At 35.6% G+C, this 18,553-nt stretch overlaps 1 protein-coding gene across 1 annotated transcript; it reads left to right on the plus strand.

Moving 5' to 3' along the window:
* Positions 1 to 5,416: 5,416 nt before the first annotated feature.
* Positions 5,417 to 6,949, plus strand: LOC123711254 (sucrose-6-phosphate hydrolase-like). The gene has a single exon (XM_045663753.1). The coding sequence runs from the start codon at positions 5,440 to 5,442 to the stop codon at positions 6,910 to 6,912; it is 1,473 nt and encodes a 490-aa protein (XP_045519709.1). The 5' UTR covers positions 5,417 to 5,439; the 3' UTR covers positions 6,913 to 6,949.
* The last annotated feature ends 11,604 nt before the right edge of the window (positions 6,950 to 18,553 follow it).

The following is an 18,553-nucleotide window of genomic DNA, read 5'->3' on the forward strand; positions in this document are numbered from 1 at the left end:
CACACACTACATTCTCTCATGTCTTCAAAACTATACAACGCATTTTTAAACAACTTGATGAAGATCTAACGTTGTAATAATATGAGGAGACGCGAATATGAAAAAGATTTTAAATAGTTTGAATATTTTTTAGTACCTTCAAATGCAAGTTAGTCTTAATCGCACATAAAACACACTTTGTTGTGATAACACACCATAAAAAAACAGCGCAACAAATGTCTAATATAAAATTATCAAAAAGCATAGACATAAATAATATAGCGAATGTATTTGTAGTTAGATAGTCAAAGAAGGTATAATATTCCACAGCGGTTTTCTAATGTAACATATTCTGATTATATTATATTATTTTATATAATAAAGAGAAAAAAACCAATAAAAGGCGGACAACGCAAGCTTGGGAGATAATGGGATGCGGTAACTGCCTTTTATAGCTGTCGTGTATAAATTATTTTTAATGAAAAACGTATCAGAAGTCAGAACCCTTGACATCTACAAAAATTATGAATTCAAAGTTATGTATATGAAGGTAACAATTTCAAAAGCTTAAAATAAATAAATACACAGTAATTTTAAAAGTAGCCACACCGAAAGCTCTCTGAGTTCATTGCAGAGAAATAAGTAACATCTTAAGAATACATATAAAGATGAAAAAAATCGATGAAAATACGTTTAAAGTTTTAAAGAAAATAATTCCAAATTCAAAATAGGAAATTGTGTGATTTTTATTTATTTTTCGTATTGTCAACATGAGTGAATCTAATAAAGAAAGTCGATACATTTTAAAATGTTACTAAAAAAGGTAGCCGCAACGCAAGCCGCGAAAACAATTTGCGATGTTTCTGGACCTAGTGCAGTGTTTGTGAGAGTAGCACAAATTTTCAATCCGAAAATTTCGACGTCAAAGATGCACGTCGCTCTGGTCACGCCCTATTATGTATAAAATGGATGCCATTTTAACTGAAGCAAGATCGGCATATCAGTAGTTACGACGTAGCTGAAGAGCTGAAAAAAACCGGGTACACAAAAATAATCGATATTTGGGTACCTCACGAGCTAACTGAAAAAACCTAATAATGGTGAAACCCGGATTAACTGGCAACAAGGTGGTATTTTGATCAGAAGCCCCAAAATGTCTATAGAAATGGGATCATGTCCCTACATTATCAAACAAAATGGTACCTACATACTTTAGTCTTATTTATCAAAATGTTGTGAATTTTCTAAAAAAATACAAAGAATCTTTTTCCAAACAAAACCTGATTAACGATAACTACCTCTTATAATTACTGTCACACGGTAACATTTTAACTTAACGTTCTAGTAAAAGTTATTGCAAATAAACATTTATCATAAAAACACTAATGCAGAAATTGCAAAAATTTAAAACTTTTTTCAATCCACAGGCACGATTTCTGTACCTGTGAGCTGAACGTTAATTAAGTGCTGACATCTTCATTTTTTATTAATTTGATTAGAACATTTTATTTTACTATTTATTCTTTCGGACGTCGTTATTGGGCTTTGATTGAAGTTTTAAGAAATAATCAGACATTGTCAATTAAGGTAGCTGGGAGAATTGTTGGAATGGGTTTAGTTGTCTTTCAAAATCAAAATCAATCAAAATCAAAAGTTTTTATTTCAAATAGGCCTTTGCAGGCTCTTATGAAACGTCTAGTTGCACGGTTCCAAAAAGTGGGTCTCATGGAGAAGAACCGGCAAGAAACTCTATGGACTCTCTTTTCAACAATGGTTTAGCTTACAAAGACTTTATGATTCGTTAAAGGCACTTACACAAAAAATACATTTTACACGCCAGTTTTTTCATTTATTTTCTAGATATAAATATAATTAAATAGAGTATCTAGCCATCTATTATATCAAGGGTAGACCGCATATAAACCCGCTAATAAAGCCAATTCCCATATTCTTTCAAGCACTTGACAAAGGTTAATTAAAAGTTCGTATAACTATATAGTATATTTCAAAGATTTCTTCTTCCTTCTTGCAGCATGCGTGATACTCGTGAACGGGTGCTACTTGTGGTGACTGGTCGGACTTGAATTCGTGTATGCGGTGATGTTAGTTATTTCGACTATGTACTTGCGTGTTGTTCCCACGAGAATATAAGTGCGTATTTCAATATGCCATATATTTCTTTTTTCGACGTTCATAAGTCTAGATTGTGTTACCTATATGAATAAATGATTTTTGAGTACGCCCTACGGATTTATATTACCGTACGAATGTTAATCAATTTTTTTTCGCTTTTTGCATTTTCTTTTTTCCTTATATCAAGACCCAGTTTTACCAATATCCGGGACAAAAGCGCCTGATGGAAAATAAACAAAAAACATTATCAGATATTTTAACCTAAATGCGATGCGTATACATACTAGACATCATAATATATAAAACAATGTCGGGTTCTTTCGACTTCGAGAACGATTAGACTGATATTTATGGTTTTTTATTCGTATAATTAAGTTCTCTTATATATATATCTTATTTGCATTATAATTAGATTTTAAATGTAAATTAATGAAAAAGGATCGCTATTGATTGTCAAATATATTATTTATTAACAGCTTATTTCTCTAAGGCGGTAAGAAGTTTGCCGGTTGTGCGTGCTTAAAACAAATTACAAATTTTGAGAGGTGTACCGAATAGTACAATAAAAAAATAGAAATAACAAATATGGTTACGATCCGTTTAGATTACGCGGTACGTATAATACCACATTAGAATACTGCATAAGAATACATCATAAAAATCTAGACAAAAAATGAATTACAATCAGAATCCTGTAACATGGTTTGCCGTGTTACTTATTACACGCAGTTCACTAAGGATTAACCTATTGAGAGTCTAAGTGCGGAAGCCCATAAACCAATATCGTTTTAGCTGTAATTTCAATTAGTCAATTCAAATTGGTTTATCTAAGTTCGACGAATCACAGTGCACAGCGGTGCACCAACGGCTTTTCTTTCTATGCTCTTAATTAACTTGCTCAAGTGTTTGCTGCATGCTTTATTGGGGTTCATACTTCATACTACCAGTTTCAATTAACACTGGTATATTCATATTGGTAACAGTCAAGAACGTCGATGTTAGAAAAATACCTTTAATATGTTTATATACGTTCGTAATCTGGGTTCGTCAGTAAGAAGCATTCTAGAATCGGCATGCGGATTATACACAAAGCAATATTGCTATGCCGAAGATTGGGTACAAAAAATTTCTAAGAAATATACAGAGCTTAAGAATACTGCTTATAATTATTATTTGAGCCATTTCACGTTAAGCTGACAGGAAAAATATTGTATTTTCTTCATAATTAGATCTAATTTTCTATCGCGCTTTAAACGCTCACGTTTTTCCTTCAAAATTTTATAATAAAAAATAATTTGTCTATTTTTTCATAAAACAACGAACGATATATACCTCGAACATATGAATAGGTGCATTTTAGTCGGATGATCTGTAGTTTGTATTAACAGTATTTCATTATATATTAGCTGGGAGCAGTTATAATTTATATTCAACGAACGTTGTATTTAATATACAAGTTTATTATTAATTAATTTTAACAGTTTCAAAAAGGATGTAAATAAAGTATTGGAAACATACCTTATAAGAATTCCTAAATTATCCTAATAAGTAAGGAATTAATATTCCGAATGATTAATTTCACATAACTTTAATTAACACTAGTTATCACTTAATAACAAAGTAAAACGAACAATTATTCAAACTATTTTATTCTATTTTTATACACTAGTACACACATATATTTTTAACTTTATTTAAGAAATGTCCGTTCGCGTTCGTATCGCAAAAGTTTCGAAGAGCTTTTCCAAGCTCGCACGCACTTGGACATTCAAAAGCTGACTGGTGTTGCTATAACTCGGAAAAGACTTCTGCGCATGTGCATTATTTACAAAACATTATCTCTCTAAGTGTACTAATTTATTTATGTGCACCATTTTTCATATTGCTAAATATATTCCAAAGTCTTTCTTTAAAGTACGCTTTCAGCAAAAGGATTTAGCTATCAACGTGTGATTTTTGCGATGGAATATTATTTTTATATCAGCAATAATTCATTCCTGCTCATAGTATCGGAAACATAGTAAAGAAACTGATTTGATCTTAAGACTTAAATGTGTCTGCTCTCTCGGTATTGGAATATAATATATAACATATTCGTAATAATCAACTAACACAGAAGCTAGCTAGAAGTTTTATTAAAAAGTAATCAAGTTTGTACACTAAATATTTTACCTGTTGTAAATTCACAATGTTGTACCTTTAAAAACTTAGGTCTTAAAATCTTGGATTTTATAGTTTGTCTCGTTGTAATGACAATTATGCTACAAATCAAACTACAAATTATGAAAGCAGCTTTTGATTTATTGAAATCAGGTGGCTTTAAAGGAATACCTTTATTTGTACCTTGAATATTGTTATTATTCAGGGCATGGTATTATAATCATTTTAAAATAATCTGTTTTGGACCATTTAGAGGGTTGGGTACAAATACAGTTGATGCCTGGTAAACATTACCTGTTTATACTATTTACCAGTAAATAAGCATCGCAGTACATCGAGGAAACACAGCCGGAGTTAGAGAAGTCTGCCACAGGGTCCAGGGTACAGGGGTTTATTTTTAATAAAAGTTTAGGTTAAGACTATATACTAAGTTATAAATATATCCTAGTTTAACAACGTAATAAATAAATTAATTAATAGAAGTATATAAAATTGTTAATTTATATAAATTAAACTCCTAACAATTAGAATTGATAAATATAAAGTAGGCAGCATAAAAAAGACAAAGGTCTGTTCGTACTGTTTATTTTATTTATTTAATATCAACTGTAAGCCAACATAGGGGCCGGTGTTTCATTATGATTTAGGTATATTTTAAACAAAGTTGAGCAAACTTATTTTCGAGACTTATTAATACCTTTATTCTACGAAGTTTGTAATTGTTGGTAATTCCTAAGACTAGATTTTAATAGGGGCCTTCGTAACGAATTGCAAATTACATCACAAATAATATTCAAGAGATATTGTCAAGTTTTCCTCGAAGCATTTTCTCTTTAGCAGAATACAGGTTCTTGAATTACATTATTGTAACAATAATATATGTTCTGCAATAGAAATTATTAGTAAATCTCAAGAATCTCTGTTAATATGAAAATGAGAATAACATGAACAAAGAGTTATTATCATGGTAATATTTGAATACAAACGATTTCATAATTTATACCATATTCAAAACCATCAACCATCTCTAATTCAATGTAATTCAAAAATATATACGTAATACAAACAATTTGCAAAGACAAGGTGACCTTGCTTCATCATATAAATGTTTTGCCACCAGGAAATGATTTATTCGCTATCCGAAGGTTGTCATTTAGCTGCATTACAATGATTATTAAGCTTATATCATTTATTTTCGTTTATTCCAGATTTACATCTGCGAACAACCTGTACCCTAATTACCATCTGTCACCTGATAGAGGATGGATGAACGATCCTAACGGATTCTGCTTTTTTAACGGGATATACCATCTCTTTTATCAACACAATCCATACAGTAGCTATGGACCTGGAATCGTTCACTGGGGCCACGCTGTTAGTACCGACTTCTTTCACTGGAAACACCTTCCTGTTGCAATAAATCCTGACCAATGGTACGATGACGGTGGCGTATTTTCTGGAAGTTGTCTGGTTGACGCAGGAAAAATGTATTTGTATTACACAGGAAACGTTAATCACGAAGGTGAAACTCCAGATCATAGTCAATATCAAGCATTGGCAACTAGCGACGATGGGTACAATATCGCAAAGTATGAAATGAATCCTATCATAAATGGAAGTGAATTTCAACCAGACCTAAGAGACCCAAAAATATGGAAACACGGCGATAAGTACTACATGGTTTTAGGTAATTCATTTAAAGGCGAGTCAAATGAAACTCTAGGTCGTATTTTACTGTGGGAATCTTCTGATAAAATTAACTGGGAAAAGGCATCTATACTACTAGAATCAGATGGTAGACTAGGATATATGTTTGAATGTCCCGACTTTTTCGAGTTGGATGGCCACTGGGTACTACTTTTTTCGCCACAAGGTGTCAAACCCGAAGGTGATAAATATAAAAATTTATACCAAACTGGACACATAATTGGTGACTTCAGTTACGACACCAAAACCTTTACTCCGTTGTATGAGTTTCAAGAACTTGATCATGGACATGACTTCTACGCAACTCAAACTACGCTAGATGAAGATGGTAGCAGAATTGTTATAGCTTGGATGGATATGTGGGATCAAAATTATCCTGAAATGAATCAAGGTTTCGCAGGGCAAATGACCTTAGCTAGAAGACTAAAGCTCGGAAAAAATGGTATTTTACTACAGAAACCGGTTAAAGATATAGATGCTGCGAGAGGACGACTTCTCCATACGGGTCTAACTAGAGGTGGCAAAGTTATAAAATTGGTAAACAATACGGCCGAAATATTGATAAGATCTTCGCCACTGCAGAATTTGGACGTGTTTATTGAATCAGAAGGAAATCAAGTGCAAATTAGTTATGATCGTCAAGAAGGGACTATTACTCTCGATCGTGGAGGAAAAGACGCTGTGCGACGTACAAATTGGAGACCTTTAGGCAAATTGACCTGGAGATTGTATATCGATTCTAGTTCCATAGAACTATTTTGTGGTAACGGAGAAGTAACGTTCTCTAGTAGATTCTTCCCAACAGGTCCGGTTAGTATCCGTTTAGGAAGACAAAGCATCGCAGATAATATGACAGTCAGGAGTATGAAACAGACTGTAGATATTAGCTATCCTCAACCCACAGCAGTTGAAACTACAACGCAATCCTCTTAAGTAAAGATGTATTGAGATAATAAACTATAAAGCAATATTATGTTTAATTTATGCTCCTTTTTATAAATACATTAATTTTAAAAAATCCTGTTTAGTTTTGTTTTAATAACTGTGAATAACATGCACTTCTAGCCTATCTTATGTAATTTAATACTTTTTTCTTTACTCACAGTGGTTACCTGGAAGAGATCGCTCGAAAGCGATAAGGCCGCCAGTTGCCCGCCTTTTGATTTAATTATGTTCAATTTTTTTATATTGTAATGTAACGAAGTGTTAATAAATAAATAAATAAAACACGTTTACAGTATCCGTCCGCCGTTTAATTACCACATTATTTAGGATTTTTTTGTTAAGCTAGTTTTATTCATGAAGTTACAGTTTGTTTTTTTTGGGATCTATACATTTTTGTGGGGTATTTACATTTTTACCTACCTATTACTTTAATAATATTACTATGCATTGATTTTAAATCAATATTTAATGTTATTGATGTTTAAATAAAGTAACAGAGATTGTACACTACTTTTGACAGTTTTCAAAGTAATTAAAAATAATGTAGAAAAAAAGTAAGTAGATATGGATAAAAATAAAAACAAGCGTTTAACAAATATAGATAATAAATTACAATTATACTTATCTGATAATGGCTTTTAACAACTACATTGAAGAAACTAGTACTCGTTTTTACAGAGTTTTTACATCGTTTTACTTGAATTGTTTAAAAATCTTTATTATGCTCCGTAATAAGTGGCTGTATACACAATATATTAACTATATCTTTATATAAAATTTGGCGTGAAATAAGAAGGCAAGATTTTGATATGTCAATTAAAGTATATATTATATTCTAATATTTATTTCTTTCTAATAAAAATAAACACATACGAGCTTTATCAGCTTCTTTAAATAAAATAAAAGTAGCTTTTATTTCGGACAAGTTCCTGATTCTTACACACACTCAATTAAAAACAAACTTAAGTCGTTCCGACCATGGGGTCGCGAGGCCTCCCTCCTCCAGAGAGGCTAGTAAGGACACTTTTAACCAAACCATGTCTGCAACATCAACGTCGAACGTTTTTGAAATTTTTGGAAAAACCGACTCAATAAAATTTCACTTTCACGTCTCAGCTCCTCGTAAGTTGTATCCTGTACATCTCCCCTTGTCCTTTCAAATACTCTTTGTAATATCCTCTATCCTCGTCGTGTTCCTTATGTTCATATTTTTAATCTATTTTTTTTGTTTAGATTTCGAAAACTAGAAAGTTTTTCTAACAAATAATTAATAAAAAAATAACTTTAAAAAATAAAAGGCTGAAAAGGTCTCTAGCGGCCATGATAAAGGTATCTTTCAGCCTCGTCCATTCTGCCCTTTCCTTCCCCACCTAGACCCAGACTGCTGGAAATCAATTTTACATCATTTTCCCATCTCTTGTATTGTCTATCTTTTAATATGAAAAAAAACAAAATATAATAATAATATATATAATAATAAGATAAATTGTGGGTGTTGTTGACATGTTATCAGGTCAGTAGTAGCATAGTAACAGATTAATCTTGGTTCTTTTTCTTTATAATAACAGTTATTTATCTCTTATCACTTGGCAACGTTGGAACACCTACTTACAAAAAAAATTATAGAGGTTTGAACGGCTTCTGTAAAATCACCAAACAATATAGACAATGACTTTGTCACTGAACTAAGAAAGTAATCTTGTGTTTAAAAGCTTCTCATTTTTTATTTTAAATTTAAGCAACACACAATTAAGTAATAACCACATATACTTTAACTAAAGCATCTCCTAATTTAACCGAATTCACAAAAAATTCAAATCAACCTCTATAATGTTGTTGGAATTTAATAGTGTATTTACATTTATCCATAAATTCATCATGTGTAGGTGTTTTCCATCTTGTGAAACAGTTCAAGTTTCACCGAAATCGGCTAAAAAGTTTCAGACATAAATGCCTATGGATTTATGGAAGGGATATATATAATGAAGGTCAAGGAAATCAGACGCTACAACCATTTAAGTCTTGGCCCCAATTTCTATATATGCTTCGTAATAATTTGTTTTTTCTATTAAGCAAGTAGATAATCAGCCTTCTATTTCTGACACATACCGTCAACTATTTGGGTTAACGGCATGCTCACGATTCACACTTTTCACTAAGACAGAAAGTCCATTGGAGTTCAAACCTATGACTTAGGGGTGAAAGTAGCACGCTAAAGCCACTTAACCAATACCACTTGTACAATATAGGTACCTAGGCAAATAATGATGACAGATACCTCTTATGAACTCTTATAAATACACACTCCGCTGGTTCTGCGATCCAAAATGTGACATGGTCATTTTCCACCTGTTGGCACAATTTCGAACAATATATTATAAACAGATCTGCGATTAAAAATGTATTTTAGTAATAGCAGGTAAAAGGCATTGTTTTATTGGTATATTTGCTATACATTTAGACGTGTCACATCTGTAAAAATATTAACTTTACATTATTGTATCGCTTCATATTTTTTTACACATAAATGGAATCTTTAATTTAGTTCATTTGGTTGTCTTTTAGCAACATTAAATGTCTGTTTTTTTTTACTTTAATACATTGCACTATACTATTGTGTGGCTGATCATTCTATAGTATACAACAATTTTATACTGTGAGCGACAGAATAATAAAAATTGCGCGTTTTTATAGATTTGTTTACGTGTGAGAAAATATATGTTTATTTTAAATACCGTTTTTCAGACTTATAGGAATAATTCGAATATATTTTTCTACCTACTACCTACTCTGTATTTAAGAGCTTGATTAGTGTCAGTGTTCCAATTGATTTTACTTCCTATGAACATCTTTCCGTTCAAGCCGACCTCAGACAGCAGTATCGGGAGATTCGTAAGAAAATCTATCGCAGCTCGCGAAAGGACAGAAGGTTGTGGGTTGACGGTATTGCTGACCACGCTCAAATTGCCGCTAACACCGGCAACATGGGAGAACTGTATAAAGCGACTAAAATCTTGGCAGGAAAGATAAGTCAGCATAAAAAGCCTCTAAAATCAAAAGACGGTCAACTTATCGTAACAGCAGAAGGGCAACTACGACGCTGGCGTGAACTCTTCGAGGAAACCTTTCATCCCACAGCTACGCATGGAAGCATGCAAGACACATTTCCACCACCCAGGCCACTACACATCGATATTGAACCACCTACACGTGATGAAGTGGAGAGAGCGGTCATGGGTCTTAAGACTGGTAAAGCACCAGGGCTTGATTTAATAGCCGCAGAAATGTTAAAAGCGGACTTCGCTACTACCGTCGACACACTGACACCTTTGATTGGGAAAATCTGGGCCAGCGAGAAGCTTCCGGAGGACTAGAATAGGGGCCTTCTTATTACTATGCCCAAAAAGGTGATCTAAGCCAATATAGCAATTGGAGAGGTATCACCTTGCTCTCGGCCCCTTCCAAGGTTTTCTGCAGAATTATCCTGGACAGGTTGTCTGCAGCCGTCGAGCCTCTCCTTCGCATAGAACAAGCTGGCTTCCGGCCTAACCGCTCGTGTACCGACCAAATTAACACTCTTCGTATCATTCTCGAACAGGCATCAGAATGGCAGAGAGAGATTTATCTTACCTTTGTTGACTTTGAAAAAGCTTTCGATACGTTGAGATGGAGCAGCATATGGTCGCGACTCTCTAACATTGGTGTCCCGCCAAAGATAATTAACCTAGTTAAGGCCAGCTATAGGAACTATTCTTGTAGAGTGATTCACGATGGTCTCGTCTCAGACGATATTTAAGTGCACGCAGGCGTCCGGCAAGGCTGCTTACTCTCGCCACTACTTTTCCTGGTTGTTCTCGACGGGATTATGGATCGCATACATCAGAACCAGCGTCGCGGAATAGAGTGGGGATTAACCAACATCTTAGAAGATTGGGATTATGCCGATGACCTCTGTCTGCTGAGTCACACGCACCGCGACATGCAATCTAAGTTGGACGACCTGGAACGCGAGGCGGGATTTGCGGGACTCAAAATCAACACCCGGAAAACGAAAGAAATGCGTGTTGGAGTTGAGAATCGCACCCCAATGCGGGTGGGTGCAGAGGACATAGAAAGCGTTCAACAATTTGTTTACCTCGAAAGCATCGTGTCTGAAACTGGAGGTACAGAAGAGGACATCACTTCGCGCATTGCCAAGGCCAGAGCAACTTCGGCCTATATGGCAGTCACGGATGTTGACGCGTCGAATCAAGGTTAAAATATTCGGATCCAACGTCAAATCTGTGCTGCTTTATGGGTGTGAAACGTGGAAGGTCACCAAACACATCTCGCACCGACTCCAAGTCTTCGTTAACCGCTGTCTTCGCCGTATTCTGAACATCTACTGGCCTGAAAAGATCTCTAACGAGCAACTTTGGGAGCGCTGTCGAGAAACCCCGATCAGCCAGCAGATCAAGCGACGCAAATGGAATTGGATAGGCCATACACTCCGAAGGGATCTCAATCATCTTCCCAAGCAAGCGCTTGATTGGAATCCGCAAGGAAAGCGGAAGCGTGGCCGTCCCAAACAAACCTGGCGCCGAACAGTTGCGGACGAGGCAAAGAGAGCCGGAAAGACTTGGAGCGAGGTGAAACACGAGGCTCAAGACCGAACACGATGGAGACTCATTGTGGACGCCCTCTGCCCCACCTAGGGGTTATAGGACATTAAGTCAAAGTGATTAAAAGTGATAAATCGACGTCTGTAAGGCACCGAAGAATTATCAAGTACTTGGAAAAAAGTTATCAAAAAATATAGAAACATGCCGTTAATTGTAGGAAAAGTAAATTTTTATTTATATAAGATATAAATATTAGAGCAAAATAACAGTCACAATATCTTATATTACATAAGTAATTTTACATCATCGATAAAATTAAATCGAAGATCGAAGATTATCAACTGATATGATATAGTATGAATGTATTTGACACTATCAGCCCTAAGACGCACATATTAATTTCCATTGTTAGTGAATAGTAACAGTTATCTTTATCAATCAAAAACACTCAACCAGTTGAATATGATCTAAATGTTTATAACTTGTGTCATTTAGATCATATATATCACATGATCGAGTGTTTTTGAATGATAAAGATAGCTGGTACTATTCACAAATAAACGTTTAATATAAATGACTGATTAACTTCGAAATCATAATTTAATGTATAACGGTTAATTTGGACAAAATAATTATGAATAATACGACAATTAGTAATTAAAATACTGTACGAGCTTAAATGGATATAAGTCTTGACTTAACTTATGTTTGGTGATGGTTATTGTATGAAGTATGTGTTTGAAGCCGGGTAACAACTGGTTTTAATTGTTTAAAACGTGAACCTATAACTAAGATAACATTAGGGGTAGTGGGGTTGTGATGGTGGATTAACAATTTTGTTGCGTTTCTATTTATTTACTAAAATATATATATGTAACTTAACTAATGTTGACTTACATAATTCGTGCCAAGACAGACGTATTTTGCCGCGTGGTGGTGCATTATGGAACAGGCTACCATCTATATTACTACCAGAAATTTCCGAACTCATAGGATTTAGTGGTTTTCAAGAAAAGAGTGACATCCTATAAGGCCAGTATGGATGTAGAAGGCTGCAGGATAAAAGGTTGCAGGAGTCAGCAGATGTCTGGCGGCTACTATAATTTATTGCTTGCGTCAGTATATTTAATTACAAATATAATAGTAATTGTAAATGTTTCTTTACTAATGAAATTTTTTTTCGTTCCTGCGATGGTCATCAAGAATACACAAATATCGCCGTTTTACTTTTAAATCAGAAAGTTTACAAAAAGATATAAAATTTGTACGACATTTACATCTACATTTTTGCTGTAATTATTGAATGCCTGAATAATTTTAAGATCAAATCAGAATCAATTGAATATTTATTAAACACTCCTTATGTTTAAATTGTGTATGAATAATTATTTTAATTTATAATTATTCGATGTTATAAATAACATTATTAATGCTATTAAAAGCACCTTAAACTACAAATATACAATTTTTCGAGCCACGTTTGTACAGATGGTTTAAGCTTAGACATTAAATATGAGTAATAATGCATATTTTAGCATAAACCTCATATTCAGAGTGTTTGAAATCGTTTAAAAACAATCTTTGATCAACACAACAATATCCAAAATTACCTAACTTTGGTCATCGGCATCGCCGAAAAGTCTGTTCGTGGTTGGTAACACAGAAGGCAAAATATCACGTGACCGTTCACCAACCAGATGGACCGATCTAGTGAAAGTCTCATCCTCAAAACTGTACACTGTCATAAGAGAAGCGCTGAACAGAAACCGATGGAAACAGATAGTCCGCTCTAGATGCTTTGTTGCTGACCACGACGCTCAGACATGAGCTGCCGGAGCTGCCTGAGATTAAAGAGAGAGAGATCGCCAAATATCCTGGATAAGCTGGTTGTTGTCGATAAGGTGGAAGGAAGGGGCTGTGTGGTGTGGTGTGTGGTGTGACTCACTCACTATTCTCACTGGTCTACCAATAGCAACTATATGCACTATAGCTATAGGCAAGCACCTTAGCCAATAAAAGCCTTACATCACAATTGCGTTCCACTAGCTCGTACAACATCCTCCGATGTTACTAAGTCTACATATTATGCTTTACAACATCAGTATATTAAACGTCTATGTCAATCCTGTATCCAGCAACAAGGTGAACATACTTTATTTCATTTCTTCTTACGGTAGCGTAAACTATCCAATTATTTCAAGAACCATATCGCTTACCTTCGGATGGGCACGAAGCCATAACATTTAGTATCTCAAGTCAGAATGGCTTGGTTATACAGAACACTAGCGAATGGTATTTTAGTTCTGAAAGATAGTCACAATATAGGTTTAGCCATAAAAAGTATAATTTCAAATATAATTAAAAGGAATGTTTTAGAGGACTTTGGAATACGATTTATCTAAAACGAAATTAATTGCTATTAACGACTAACTGGCTTTTCTAATAAATGGCTTACGCCGCAAAGTATATCGTAAACATTATTTAAAAATGGAAGAAACTACGTTGCATAGTCGTTATAAGATTCTATCTATTGAATTAAATGAAATTATTTTCATTGAAGGAAAAGTTTGAACTACTATCATTGATTTTTTTATTTACAAAATAAAGAACATACTGCGAAATTATTATTATAGCAATATAAATAATGCGTACGTTTGGTGTACTTATGGCAGCTTTAAATATAAAAATAGCATTACAATGGCCAATATACAGAAAGAACTTCAGTCTCCTTCGAGATCTTTGGAATCGACTAAAATAGAATTTGCAGATTTATTCTGTTGGTGGTGAGTTTTACGTATAATGTTATACTAGCATTTTGGCTCATAAAAGTAGCTCCACACACAGATACAAACAGAGAAAATGAAATTGTGCTGTATAAATGCACAATGTTAGGCGGCAGTCATTGAACTCGCAGTGGACATCTTTGCTGAGTCAAGGTAATTAATTTCAGTCCTGCAGGTGAAACTAGTATGGATTAAAAACATAAATTAAAATATAGACAAACACTTTATAGATAGTAATTTTAAAAAAATCCGTGGCGTTACAATCTTTTAGTTCTTGGCCTCAGTTCCTGATCAGACCTGTATCTGTTTTGTCATTATATTTTAGTTGCCTAACAAACAATAATTAATGTTATATGGGTAATGTTCCACTTAAATAGGTACATAACAGGTAACATAGTAACATATCATGCGATCGAAACATTTTGTCTTAGTTTGTTACAATAGCTGTGAATGTAATTTGTTAGTATATAAATCTCTCTCCCTTTGAACTCTAAAATCGTATAGCATAGACACGTATCGATGAGATCACAATGGTAGCTTTTTGGTCAGGCGCATGATAGTTGTACTGTGCTGAATAGTATAGTAAAGTCCACTTTTAACCTTGTTAGTGCCATACATATTTTACAGGAAACCCCGCTTAAGACGATTTCTCAGGGACCCTACCAAAAACGCGTCTTAAGCAAGAAAGCGTATTTATGCGGGATAGGAAAAATAAAACGTACTACATACTATTATGTATATGTTCTAATTTTGGTATATATAGGTATTAAATTATACATTTATGAACAACATTAAATACGTATTGTAATTATAATTACATTATTTAAAATAATCATTTATTTTGGTTTGACGGAAAGATTTTGATGCATTAGCACTTAAAAGATTTTCAACATAATTCAACTTTTGCAGTGTATCTTCGCTTTGATACAAAGAAGCTAGATAGCATCTTAAATCATTAACAGCTGCAGCCTGGGCGTTTGACAAAATCTGAGTTGACTCATCTTCGTCTTCATCATTATCACATAGGGCCTCGTTTTGTGTGTCATTCACATTCCTTATTGAGAATCTTCAATTGATTGAATTTCTTACAGTGCTAAATTGTCTTCAATGGAAGAATATCCGGGAAAACCCTGCAGTATCTCGGGTTCTTCACGAGCGGGCGGGTGCCCTTCTGGGGGCTCGCGTTAGAGCGCTCGGTTAAACCTCTCGGCTTGGGCTCGGTCGTATTAAACGGGATGACGAATTGTATTAAGCGTTAAGAAATGTTTGTAAATATGTATCAAGTTGCAGAGACTAGGGTAAAATGGCGTATTATCCGAGAAATCGTATTAAACGTGATCGTCTTAAACGGTTTCTACTCTATTTTTTCACATAAAAATGCACATTTTTATGTGAAAAAATTCACCATTTCTGTTTTTATACACCGATATTCATAATCTTTTCAACATTCTCTTCAGAAGATATTTTTATTTATTCTATGATAATAAAAATACAGAAACTGAACATATTTACTGTCAAAAGGAGCGCCATCCCGACGCTGACATTTTTCACATTTAGCGAGAGCAGCGCGACGGCGCTACTTGGCACTATAAGGAACACTAGAAAAAACTAAATATCTAGTAACCACTTATCTTTACTAGCTACCTGTTATTTAGAGACTATTAAGAAATAGTGATTTCATAAGTGTTGTTGAAATGTCACTGACCTTGGTCGTCCCACTTAAGAAAAATCTTGTCCTGATTAGAATTTGATAAATATATCAAAACTATGACAGGCAGAAGTTTATGTACATCGCAAACAAAGATTTCAACAAGTTAATCAAATAAATATTTTTTGCCAATAGTAATAGTTAATCATGAAACAGGTACAGAAATCTGAGGCCCAGACCTAAAAAGGTTGTAGCGCCATTGATTATTAGTAATAGTTCTAGTAATAAAAATCAGTATTTAAGAGAAAATGCTACTGTGTATATGCCTACTAGAAGGTAGGTACCTGTGAAAGCTTATGTGAAATTATCAGATTCAATTAAACTTCTTCTACAATAAGTATTTATATCGGATTATAGATGCCTCTTCGGTACTCCTTGGACAGCTAACATAGTGATGAACTGTTTATTAAATGTGTGTGTACTTATGTGTATATGTGTAAAAATCTTAAAAAAAATAAATCTTTATTCTACGTTTGTAGAAAAAACGACACTAACAATAGAAAAAATTTACTCACATCATTTTTCCATAACGCGCCAGGAGAAGTATAACTTCAAAAAAACTAAAATGTTGACTATAGCTAACTTCATGGCGTCGGTTTTTTGGGACGGTGTGCGTGCGCTTAAACAATTACTCTCGTAATTTTTCCCCAACGGGCCAAGAGAAGTACCTATAACTTCAACAAGTGTTAGTAAACAGTTTAGGAAATGGCAAATGGTAAACTAGTGAACTATTTAATATAATTGTACAACGAACCTATGCTATATTTTAAAAGTCAAAAAGAAAGTCAAATTACAACTTACAAAAACTCATACCCATGTCATTCTACAAAGTTGATATGGCCCAACGTTGATTAAGATATAAAATGTCGACGTGGCCATTTCACAGTAGACAAGCGGTCACGTACATAAGATAGATTTTGAAGACAAGTCAGAGAAATGACTTGTAATAAAACTTATATAAACGATATAAACACGAATTTATTATATTTACATGAATCGACAGATCGAGTGCGTCGTGGTTATGTGTGGTGTGTGTGATGGTGGTATTTCCCTAACGCACCAAAAGAAGCATAACTTAAAAAAATAACTAAAATGTTGTCTAACTTCAGGGTGTCGGTGTGGCAGTAAAGTAGTTAAATCAGAGATTTAATTGAGTCTCTAGACAGTTAATTCAATGTCGATATTCAATCAAGTCGCTAGTATTTTGATTTAAATAAAGCAGCGTTGAAAAAGTTTAACTATCTGTCTGACCGAAACTGGCTTTCGGTCAGACAGATTAACAATGTAAAACAAGATGTTAAAACAAGTCCGTCGTGTCGTGAAGAACTGAGAGCTTGGAAATTCCGTGTTCTGCTTTATTGTAAATGGTTAGGTTAGGTTCAGTTAGTCTTGTTGCCTATCCGTGGGGGCGCCCCTACCGATCAGCTCGTAAAAGGCTGAAAGGTGCGGGAATGCCTCTTGTTGAGAGTCTGGAGCCGGCCTTTTTGGACAGAGTGGTGGCGGACCTGTTTCCTTTGCCTCCCGACATTGTCCCTCCGTGTATGGCGGCGACTGTAGTGGAAGCAGCCGGAGAGATGGCTCCGAAAGTCTCTGACATAGAGATGGAGGCTATCTTGACCCGTCTCAAGGCCCGCAAGACCCGTATTGGCAGTATCGTTAGATATTGCGAATGCCTTCAATAGTCTCCCTTTTGGTGTGGTCAGAGAGGCACTTGAGTTTTTCGAGGTCCCACTGTATCTGCGCCAAATAGTGGGGGACTATTTTGCGGAAAGATGGATCGTGTACTCCAACATGGAGGGCACGATCTCCTACCACCCTGTGCGGTGTGGGGTTCCTCAAGGCTCAGTCCTTGGACCGCTTCTGTGGGACATGGCCTACGATTGGGTGTTGAGGGGCGCGCTTCTTCCGGGATTGCGCGTCTTCTGCTATGCAGACGACACCCTCGTAGTGGCCAACGGGGCAAGTTATGGGGAGGTGGCTCGACTCGCAACGGTCGGCACCTCCCTTGTTGTGAGACGGATAAGGGCCCTGGGCCTTAGGGTGTCTCTTGAAAAAACGGACGCCCTATTGTTCCATGGCCCTAGGAATGGTCCACCTCCTGGGGCGGTCTTGATGGTGGAAGGAGTGGGGGTTCCGGTGGCGTCCAAGATGAAGTACCTTGGTCTCGTCTTGGATGGCCGCTGGAACTTCGAGGCCCACTTTGAAGCTCTCGGGGGGAAGGTTGTAGGGGCGGCGGGGGCGCTTGCAAGGCTATTGCCGAATATTGGGGGCCCTAAGCAGAGTGTGCGGAGGCTGTACTGCGGAATCATACGCAGTATGGCATTGTATGGGGCCCCTGTATGGGATGATGGGCTGAGGGCGAGGAACCGCACCCTACTCAGGAGGCCACAGCGAGTGATGGCGGTTCGGGCGGCTCGATGCTACCGGACCGTCTCGTTCGAGGCGGCGTGCCTGTTGGCGGGGACTCCCCCCTGGGAGTTAGAGGCGTTGGCCCTAGGCGACCTGTATCGTCTCAAGTGTGAGACTAGGGCAGGTGG

The sequence above is a fragment of the Pieris brassicae genome, chromosome 6 (genome assembly GCF_905147105.1).
Source record: "Pieris brassicae chromosome 6, ilPieBrab1.1, whole genome shotgun sequence".
NCBI lineage: Eukaryota > Metazoa > Arthropoda > Insecta > Lepidoptera > Pieridae > Pieris > Pieris brassicae.